Raw genomic sequence first — 12,428 nt, forward strand, 5'->3', positions numbered from 1 at the left:
GACTCAATGGATCAGATTCATATAAAAGAAATTTAAAAGTCGAACATCGGTTTCATTTGTGATAGTGGTATTTCTAAATATATGCGTGCGTATATAAATATATGTATTAAAAATTGTACACGCGATAATACTTTTACTTCAATAGGAAGATTAAATTTAAACTCGCAAATCAGTTTCATGCAATGGATTGTCACAATCTGTAATTCGATAATTAATGCTATATAATAAACTACATATTTTAAAACTCCCTCGATGCAATTTAATATCGCTCTACTTTCAATAATGTGATAAGTATATATTTTTAATAACAATATGAGAGTGGAAGCATATTATGCTGTTGAAATCGTATTTGAATAACATCTTATTACATTAGCTACGTTTTGATACTAATCATTTGTATAGGTATATTTTGAAACAACTGTTAACGATCATTTTCCTGTACTTCTAGAAACAATAAAAGATTTTAACAAGAATCATCTTATCAGTAAAATATAACACAAATAAATTTATTAGCATGGTTAATATTTAATCGTGTAAGCAATACATACATATATAATTTTATTGAAATGAAATATTCATTAAAATTAAAATTTTATTTTACATTCAATAAATTATGTTTAGTTTTTTATTTCATGTCATCTTATTGATTAATATAATAATTAAAATTTACGATTAAGCAACCAAGATAATACTGTTGTGGGTTTACTTTCAATCATTCGAATGAAGCTATTATCCGTATTTATAAATGCTAGAGATAGCTCAAGAATATGAAAGGTTAAATTTCAATCAAATTGAAATTGTTTAATATATATCACATATATTGTTACTAATTAGAATTATAATTCGAATAATAAAAATTCTTTATGAAATTATACAAACAAAGTAGAAAAACTAAAATTCTGGTTTTAAAACATTTTTATGCTATTTTATTAAATACTATTTTATTTGCTAATAAAATTTTTTGAAGCAGCCAGTATAACGCCCATATAAACTAATTATATTATAGAGAGAGTACTAATTCTTTTACTTTCTTCCTCGTTATTTTTTTTGTATCTATAATGACAAAATCTGAGGTATTGGCGAAAAAACATTGTCCACGTATTTATCAGTTTCGGAGAAAAACACGGAGTTACGCAATGATTCATATATCCAATGTATCATTCGGCGGCGGTAAAAATTGTTAGTCGTTGTACTAGATGTACATTAATTATATCTATTACCTGATATTAGTTTCTATTTGTTTTTCAGCATGAAAACTCTGACCATTATTGATATTATGTTTTAGTAACTAATTGGACAAAGATAATTTTATCACCGATATTAAATTGACTAACTGTTTTGATTTTATTAATATTCAAAATTTTTTGAAAAAAAAATTAATTTAATTGTATACTTTCATTTTCTAAATGTATATAATTTTAATAAAAAAGTTGTTTCTTAGAAAAGAGATAAAACGAAAGCAATAATAATATTTACAACTAGTGTAATAATAATGTAATAATAATATTACAGTTAATAACTATTAAAATAACTTGATTATAATGCGATCAATAACTTAATTATAATTAAATTTATGATGATGTACAGTGGAAAAAAAATTTCTAACACTTATCTGCTTTGCAATGTTTCATTAATTTTTTTAACCCTATTTACTGTACCTAACTATTTGAATTAAACTTATCACGGAAATATCAAGATTCAATCTCATACTTTACGTATCTTAACATACATTTCATATCGTAACAAGCTTATGATCATTAGACGTTTTAGCATTTAGGGTATATGTAATTCATATTCGTAAAAAAAGTTCTGTACGGCAATAAATTTATACGTTCTAAAATATATAAAAGAATATATAAAGTAAAATAATTCTTTTTTTCTACACTCTAAACTTAGCTTTACACGTATACATCATTCAATAGTTTTCTCCGTTTGATGGATTATCATAAAAAAATAGAGAAATTTTTCATCTCAATATTATCTATTTTTTACTCATGTGAAAATGGTGAAAATAGCGTACATAGTGGATGACAAGGTATACTTTCAATTTCTTTCTTTTCGAACGAGTTTAACTTATTTCACCTGCGAATAACAATAAAACTTTCAATTAGATATTTCAAATAATGCGCTCCAATACAAGTACCATACGAAGAAGACAAAAGAGCAATTCATCAGTGTGCAGTCCATGGCTGCTGCAGAAAAAGGGATAAAAATGTAGCTGGTGAAAGCGTACATACGACACGCACGTCAATATAAATAAATTTCAATACTTTTCTAAATAAGACTGCAAGTACTAAATGCATTTAGGCTCGTTCGAGTATAAAATGTGTGTGAATGCGGAAACACGCGTATAGTTACTTTTGACTAGCTAGAATTGACCTAGTAAGATTAAGCAATTGTCACAAATTTTGAGTAACGAATTCGAACGATTATTGTTATTTGTTTCTTTAAGCTTGTGCATCCTCGCGTGCAAATACGTATGAACAACAATCAAGTTTCGACACCTCTTTTTTTCATATACTATTAAAAAATTTCTTTTATATTATTTAAGATATTTTATATATATACAAAACAAAATATTTCTCAAATACAAAACAATAATCTGATTTTTCATTCGTTTTTCGGTTATATTAAAATTTTTATAAAATTAAGTTTCCCAAACATTTATTTATCTTAATATCATAATTTCTTCGTAAATTGAGAAACAAACATTTTTTAAGTAAAGATAAGATCAATTATGAAATAATATTTTGATTAATGTATGTAGAATTTAAATTTTATAGTGGAAACACTTTAGACTATTCATAGAATATATATATATATATAAATGGTATAACATTCATTATAACAAGATAATTTTTCAATTCGAAAGTAAGACTTATATATTTAAATATTTTGGTAAAATTTGAATATACTTCCGCAGAAGATGTATAAAATAACATATAAAAACCTAATTTTGAAAATTATTATTATTCCTAAAAATAAATTAATATCTAATTAACATATCGTATTAACATTAACAACACATATATAATAAATAACAATGGATTAAATTTTTCCAATATTTCAATATAATTATTATCTTTTAATTTTTTAGCTTTAGAAGTACATATTATCATTTTTCAATATATATTTTTTAAACAGTTTATTAAATACGTATACTTGTAAAACTAAAATATGTAAGTTATATTACTTATCAAGTAAACTGGTTAAGTATAGAAAATTATATTGCAGATTGATAAGATAATATTTATATTACATTTAAATATAATCATATTAGAAATTATTAGGTGTGATTAAATTTGTAATTAAACTTAATTTTGAAATATGTTGCATATGAAATATGTAGTAATATTACAAAAGGCGAATTTTAAATCGATTACAATACAATTCCAATATTTCATTTACAATAAAAATATTTCAACCTAGAATGTATATATCTTAATCTATTAAAATTATATTTATAGTTATGAAAAATTTCATTTGATTTTAAACAATAATTTCTTAAAGTAAATATGTTCTAGTAATATACACTGATCATTTGTCATGGATTACAAAAAGAAAAATAAAAGCGATCAATTTTCGTATTCGTTAAGAACTAGTTCGAAGCTATCTTCATAGTAATGTCAAATCGAGAAATATGTCGATTATGGCACTTATAAGTACGAAATACAGTTGAGTTGATGGTAAAAAATGGAGTTTCTAAACCCTTGATTTACTGTATTTAAACTGAATAACACTTTTTATTTATCTTTAAATATTTTTTTCGATTGTTTTTCACTTTCTTATTAACATTGGAAAATTAATTTTTTATAATTAAATAGTGTACTACGTGAGGTATGCATTATTCATTTTAACATTAAATAATATAGTAATCAAAAATACTATGTTTAGATCCTAAATATAATAAATTATATACTTTTAATATATTATTCTTAGATATACTTTTAATACATTATTCCTAACCTACATTTAATTAATCTAATATATATCCTTACAGATATAGTTATTGTAATAAAGTATTAGATGAAAAAATTGTTAAAATACAATAATATATAAACTTAGATTAACCAAATGTTTGTACCTTAAAAATCTTTAATGCCAAATATTCTTACCTATTTTATTATTTTTGAAAATTATTAAAATTTAAAAAAGTAAAAATAGATAAATAATTAAAAATTAGTGAATTTTTTTTTAAATAATGAAGAAAAAAAGGGTGCAAGTAACATTGATGAATTTTAAATAACTTTGTAAAAAAACGTTTTTGTATTTCGGGCTAATAAAAAATATCTTTGGTCAATTGACCTTATTTGTTTATTATTAAACTTAGTTTAATTATTGATCATATGTAACTTAGTAACAGTAGATTAATTTTAGAAGTATATTAAATTAATAGCTTTTCAATAGTTTCATAGTTTATTAATTTTTAGTATATTAACATACGTAATGAAAAATATTCTTTTTCTAAATTACTGTTTAAAATATAAAAAACAAATTATTTATATGTTTGAATATGGTTAATAATAATAAATATAATTTAATTTTACACTACTTGACTTATAATTTCAAAATTAGAAGAAATTATAAATAAATATTTTATTTATAAAGTATAATTTATATAATGTTCAATTATTATTTAAAACAAAAAATGTAAATAATAAAATTTTTATATAATAACAATAAAATATAAATATCTGAAATAGAATGAATGACATTATTAATAATTTTACTATGTTATAAAGTTTTATAAACTATAAAAATTAATATGTATTTAATGAAATGCATATTAAATATATTGAGAAACTGATCGAACATATATGGAGATATTTCTACTGAATATTAATTGAAAAAATTATAATATTATTTTAACTATTAGTGTAAAAAAATTTCTATTTTATAAATACTACTTACCGCAGAGATTTGGCAATTTCTGAAGCTCACGATTTTTTGATATGTTGAATCTAGAGCTGCTCTGACGTTTGTCCTTCTTAATCACCGAAACACCTGGTTGATACTTGATTTTATTAATTAACGTTGGCGGCGGCGGTACATTAGCATTGGGGGATCCGCTCGTTACCTTGTTGACCTGAATACAAATGAACAAGTAATTTGACGTCATTTATGAACTTTTTATATGCAGTACATACAGTTAATAAAATCTTTTGATGTAAACCAAAGTTATACTTGTGTGGAGATACATGTGTGCTACAATCAATATCAGTAAAGATATAGCGAAGTTAGACTACGAATACTTTATTTTGATTATTAATTTATTAAACTTTTTGATACATTATTTATTAATCTCAAGAAAAGATAAAAATATACAATAGAGAAAACCAAATTTAACAAATAATATAAATTTATAACGTACATTTTATATAAAAATTTAAAATTATACCTATTAGTAATAATGAAACATAGAAATAAAAATGTCTGTACCTTATAAAATTGTTGGAATCTATTAAGATTACAATTACAATAGTATTTATGAAATTTTTAATCTAATTCTACAAAATTAACTTATTAAAATAATTTATTATCAAACGAATAAAGGTTTTTCAACTTTTATTATTTACATGAAATTATTTATATTAATTTGTTTATTAAATGAGTTATATTAATAAAATTAAATATTTATCAAGAATTATTACAAAAAAAGATTACACAATAGTATGCGGTAGTTATCTATTGCTCAACAATGTAAACAAAAACTATTATACGAAGAACTAATTTATCTTTTTAAAATAAAGATCATCATAAAGTTATCCGTTGTGTATATGAAAAGGAATGCTCATAAAGCAAAAATAAATATGTAACTAAAGTAAGAGCTATTAAAGAAATTTTTAAGAAACCTGTTAATCTCTAGGTTTCATCACACATCGCATGAAAAAAAATTTGTATTTTATATTCTAATGGAATAATTATTGGTATATATTTTATTTAGCACACGATAAATAAAATTCCAAGTACATATTTCATACAATTCTTTGTATATAAAGGGCAACACAAAAATTAATTGAAAATTTTATCATAAAAAAATTGCTACGGTCGAGGCATTGAAAATATAACTTATTATTTAAATTGTACAAGTAATAGAAAACGAATAACAATTCTCTTACATCGTTAAAAATTGAATTTTTCAAAATAATATTATAACTCTGTAAAAAAGTTATTTTTGCTTTAACAAAATACGTGTTTACTTGATATATTAATAAATAGACATTGATTTATGAATGATATATAAAAATAAAATTTCATTTATTTAGCAACTTAATAAAAATAAGTAATTGTAATTAAATATAATAATACATACATTATATATTGAACTTTAACTGTCGAAAAGTTAAACAGATATTTATAGAATTTACAGTAAATGTGACTATTTTTCATATACTATTATTATGGAAAAATATATTTTATACAAAATCACAAAACTATTTTACTATTATGGATATCATTCAATTTTATAGCGATGTAATATGTATTTTATTAATAATTATTGATTTTACTAATATTCTTGCTTCAAATTTAGATCAATTCCACGTTTTAAATTGAGATTAGTTTAATATTAAACATAAATTTTAATTTAAAATCTTTTTTTGTATTTACAGGTCATTATAGAAAGTTTCAAGAAAATTTGTTTAATGAGGATTAGAACGTGAGAGTCCTTAGTACTGACCATGACGAAATAGCTTGAATAGAATCACCTAACAGGAAAAATGCATATAAGCTAGAAATAAATATAAAGGCAGATGGAAAATTGTCACCAGACATGCCTTCTTTTTAAAGACATTTCCGAAGGCAAGGCCGCTGAAAGTCTGCATGTTTATCTGTATACAAGTGAGCTTAACTCCGTTATTCTTTTCTTTATACATACAGAGATTGTAATTTTTCTATACCGTTGCTCGGGATTTCCTTTTCAGCATATCGCCTTAGACCTGTTTTCCAGTATTCCAAGATTATATTTTACCGATTCCAATGATAATGGTATTATCGTTGAGCTATAGAGGCTAATTCAATTAACAATCGGACATTATTCTTCCTATGTTTTTCTTCAAATGAGTAAATTCAATCAATGTAATTATCAATAATAATTTAAACATGACCATTTTCATAAACGCAAGTTTTGTAAAAATTTTCGAGTTACTTATTTTTTTTTATAGTACTGATTTAGAACTAATTTCTAATAAGATGACTAATTTATGGAATGCTTTTAATATTTAATACAGATAGAAACATATATATATAAATTTTTAGTTTTAAGAACGACGTATTGTTTAATTTTATAAATTATTTAAAGTTTATTTTTGATATGTATCTTTTACAATTTCAATATGAAATGCAACTAATATAATAATTGATATTTATTAATAATTATTGTTTCGAAATATTAAAAATTTATAATTAGCTATGCATTACTAAGATATTATACACGAGAAAGAATTAATTTTATAAAAAACATATCCTTTCATTTTCGTGTTAAAATTCACAACAAAGACACGCATAAATGTATTTCATTAATTATTTATTTAAAAAATGTTTATATAAAAATTAATATAAAATTCTTTATTAAAAGTTGATTTAATATTATATTATATTATAGATTCTATTTCAATAAGTTTTGTAATATTTTGTGAACTATTCTTTACAAATTCAGTATCAAAAATTATAAAGATTGACTTTAAAAACTTTATATTTAGATTAATTTATTAAAAATATAGTTAATCAACTGTATTCAATAAGAAATATTGTTCATTTAAATATTTTCTCTTACATATATGATGTTGAATAATAATAAATTAATATATATGCAAACAAATTATTTTATTAAGTAAAAATTTCATAAAAATAAAAACAATTTAAAAATATTGTTTTAACGTCTGATGTAAGAAACTTAATTCCGACAATATTATATATTCAACAAGTATAATTTCAAAGCTATAAATAATATCAAAATGAATAATCAACAAAATAAAATTTTCAAAACAAATATTTACAAAATTATTTGCAAAATATACAATGTTGTAAAACCTTTTTGACAAAACTTTAACAAAAATGTAAATTTTAAAAAACATTGGTGAGATAAATGCTAGTATTTCATATTGTTGTTCTTTAGATAAAAACATGAATTTCTTTAGAAATTAAAAAAAAAATTATGTTTAGTTTATATAAATTATTCATGTTTTTATATAAATTCTCTGTATTAAGTAATTTTTTTTCCAAGTATACAATATTAGCAAATTAATCTTACACTAACTGTAATTAATGTCATATCTTAGTTTCGGCACTTATGTAGACTTGGAAGTTGGAATGAAAATTCAAATGAACTGGCAGCGTCGCACCATATTTTTAATTGAAAACAGTTACACGATCAATAACTTAAAACAACTGTTGAGGAATTCGAGCCAAAATCATGATATCACGTTCTTATATAATAAGTCAATGAAAAGTGTGTACAAGATCATAGCTTCCATTTTAAGCAGGTACAAAAATGCATACATGCAAATAAAATAAAAACTAGAAAAGGCCGTATGCGTATTATTTTATATTAACCACGAATCAAAATTTCGATATTTACAATTCACATTTAGCCATATAATCAATTACACTTAGAATTTTTGTTATAACTCCGCGTTCTATATAATAGTCTATAATACTATATAATAGTAAATGTAATTAATTTTCAATATTAGAAATCTAACACAACTATATGATATATAAAAAATATAAAATACATAAACATCAAATTTTTAAAAAGATTATATAGTCAATTTTCACATTCGAAGTATAACATTAATTTTACTACTTTTGTTTAAATAATAATCTACTAAAGATATGATTTTTTTATGTAAATGTAAAAGAGATATTATGAATTACAAATAGTAATGATATTAAGATACAAAATCAAAATCATTTCTTGCTAATTTGAACGCATTTCTTGTTTTCATTGGTTGAAGCTTAATATATTATTGATTATAAAATATATGCTATTAAGTGAATTCGAAGAAAATATTCTAAAAATAAGATACCTATAAAATAAAAGAAATAAGCAACTATATTAAGTGAATACTGTACCATGGCATTAAAAACATTCGTTTCAATGCCACGTAAACAATATTTTCTAATTACTATGAAGAATATTTCCGCATTAGAAATCTTCTGAATCTCGCGTACACATGAAACATAAAAACAATAAATAAAGGGGATATATCAGAGTATTACATATATATACATGTAAACATATATGGATTTATAATTACTTTATATTATATTACATCTATTGGTACACGTATAGCAAATATAAGAAGCAGTCGACTAATGCATTATCATAAGTTGTTTAATCGTTCGGTATATTTTTTTTTTATAATAATCATTCTTTAATTAGATAATACAAACTAATTAACACTATTATTCACTCCTATACTTTACATAAAACAGAAATGAAGTGTTAGAAAATATGTTAATTACTTGTATTTTAGATTTATTATATAATATATTAACTGTATTTATTGTATGATATATTAACCGTATTTATTATATAATATATTAATCGTATTTATTATGTAATATATTAACTTATTTACAAAATAACATTTGTCGTTAAATTAAAATATTTTATAGAGTGTAAATTAATTTTACCAATCCACTTTTAATTTTTAATTCAATTTAAAACTTTTAATAATATTCGTAAAGGCATAAATATTTTTAATTTTATAATTCTATTTCGTTTTTTTTCATTATTATTTTATACCAAAAATTATTCTTTATTATTTGAAGTGTAATCGAAATATATATGTATATAGGTTATGCAAATGGCTTATAGTATGAAAGATATAATAAAATTAGTTGAATGTTAAAAAAATCACTTTATATTTGGATAATGAAAATCAAATTTTTAGAAACCCTAAAAATATGATATATTATTACTACTTCCTTCTGATTATTTACTATGGTATAATATTTATTAATACTACTTGAGTATAATTCATTTTATATTAACTATTTAAAATACAATTAATTCTTTTCAGATATTTTTCATGTTTTGGCAAAATGCACACTCTTACATTGTTAAGACTATCGCAATTAAATTAGCACTATTAGATAGTTGTTTCGTTATTGCCAAATACGTTATTTATTATTTATCCTTACTCTGTTATAAAATAATTATTTCTAAAAGCTACATTCATTGTTGTTAATATTTTATTGCGAATATTTTTAATGTATGATTAATATTACTAATAAATGACAATAATGCACTTAACATACTTAATTTATTCTTCTGTTATTTCATTAATTGACTTCAGAAAACCATTATCTGTACAGTAGACTGAAATAAAAAATTTGTTTGAGTATTTAATTTTATCTATATATTTATACTAATTTAATAATGTCACGTAATTAGAATATTTAAGATAATCATAAAAAATGTATTGTTTATTTAAAAAATTAAAATAATCCACGATTTCATAAAATACGTTAAATAATATACCAATTATTTATCTGTAAAAATAGTGTTTTATTACATATTTGTTAATTAATTTACAAGCAATCTCACAAAGGAGTCACTTTTAACTTTAAAAATATACTCATAAGGATTAACTATTGGATATATAAAAAAATGTATATTGCTATTTATTTTACTAACTAATTTTGTTGGATCACATAAATACAAATAATTTCAACTTTATTCAAATACTACTTGTTAAACTTTAAACTTAGAATAAACTTAAATTTATTTCATTAAAAAGTGTTTAAAAACAATGTTCAGTTTTTTTATTTATACAATGAAAACCAGTACAACATATTAAAAAAGTTTTATTTCTAGACTAACAATTCAATATTAATATTTCATAGAACCCAACGTAGCTTAAAATATATATTGTAACTATCTTATTTGGAAGAACTTCCAAATAATAGACTATCCGATTAAGGATTTTAAGTATTCGTTTAAATATTATCAATATGTTAAAATAAAATATTTAGTACAGATAAAAATACGATTGAAAAATAAATAAATTTTGTATATTACATCTATTTTATAAACAAAAAGAATAAATACGCACGTTAAGTGTGTTGATAAAAATTATGTACTAGTAAAAACTGTTTCTGATTTTTCCTTCAACATTTTTAGCGAAAACAACTCAACCTATCAAAATAAGTAAATAATTCTAAATACGTGTATGTATATGTATATAAAATAAAACAAGCTCCAACAGTAAGTGTCGAGAGACTTCCTTCCTTGAATGAATAAGAGTTAAACTACTGAAAAATTGAATACAAGAGTTTATGTGTTGACAATCATCGTTTCTTGGTCATAGCGATGCTGTGGAATAAAATGAGAAGAGTACACGTAGGCATATTGGTAAAAGCAGATAAAAAATAAACAAAGAGTAAGGTATCCAACGTATAAAACAATTGTCGGCAATTGATCACAATTTCTGTAGCGAATGAGGATTTATCATCAGTAATAATTCATATACGCGAATGAATTGCTCTCCTCTCGTAACGTAGAAGTAACAATGATTTTATATGCCGTTGATTATTTTTGAAAAATATAAGTGTAAATGACAATAATGAGTATAAGTATATCCAATACAAAATAAAGATGCAGGAGAATGATTGCGCAATATTGTTTCCGTGTTACGCTTGGCAACCAATGTACATATATTGGGAAAATTCTTTAATGCTTACTATCTGTTGTCGTTTACAATTTTCTTCCTTGTATGCGCTCATCATAATGGAAGCTCGTGACCCATTTTAAATTTTAAAGAATTTTTTTCGAATAATTATTGATTTCTTTCATTTACAAATAGTTAGAATTGTATGTTATTTCAATAAACCTATACTCTTAGAATACATTTTGTTACTGATTGAAGATATAACTACCATCAACCAAATAACCTAACTAATTCAAAACATATTAATGAGTTATTTGATATCTGCACTACTATGCTGATATATTTCAAAATTTAAATATTGAAACTGTTAATAATTAGGAGTAAGTGATAAGTACGAAATATTTAAAAAGTAAACCAATGATTTATTACATAAATTTTCTAACATCAAGATTTTTCTATTCCGTTAAAAGGTAAGAATCAACTAACTTTTTTATTATTAAATTATTATTATAATTTTCATCAATAAATTTCATATGAAATAATATATACTACTGTTATTGTTATTGTTAATTGTAATATTGTAATTATTATCGTCAAACTGACCTATGTTAATTGTAGATACAATTATTAACTGCAAATAAATATTTTCAATGAAAATACTATAAGAAAATTTATTATATATGAAATTAGCTTAAATTATAATACATAATTCGTTTAAATCACTGAACGTAATATTTATAAAATCTAATTAGTTATAGAACGGCTTAAATAATAAAAGCATATTTGATATCTACATAAAATTCTGTAAAT

At 21.9% G+C, this 12,428-nt stretch overlaps 1 protein-coding gene across 3 annotated transcripts in view; it reads right to left on the reverse strand.

Annotated features, from left to right (window-relative positions):
* LOC105366756 (serine/threonine-protein phosphatase 2A 56 kDa regulatory subunit gamma isoform) overlaps positions 1 to 12,428 on the reverse strand; it is a 29,745-nt gene that overhangs the window by 8,973 nt on the left and 8,344 nt on the right. For 2 of the 3 annotated variants that reach the window (XM_011505300.1, XM_011505299.1), the window contains exons 1-2: positions 6,777 to 6,933; positions 4,912 to 5,086 (exon numbers count right to left, since the gene is read on the reverse strand). In XM_011505300.1, coding sequence (XP_011503602.1) covers positions 4,912 to 5,086; positions 6,777 to 6,875 — 274 coding nt within the window. In that variant the 5' untranslated portion in view covers positions 6,876 to 6,933. Of the gene's footprint in view, positions 1 to 4,911; positions 5,087 to 6,776; positions 6,934 to 12,428 lie in introns of those variants that run through there. The other variant, XM_011505301.1, reaches the window with a different exon arrangement.

The sequence above is a fragment of the Ceratosolen solmsi genome, unplaced genomic scaffold, assembly GCF_000503995.2.
Source record: "Ceratosolen solmsi marchali unplaced genomic scaffold, CerSol_1.0 scaffold87, whole genome shotgun sequence".
NCBI classification, from domain to species: Eukaryota; Metazoa; Arthropoda; class Insecta; order Hymenoptera; family Agaonidae; genus Ceratosolen; species Ceratosolen solmsi.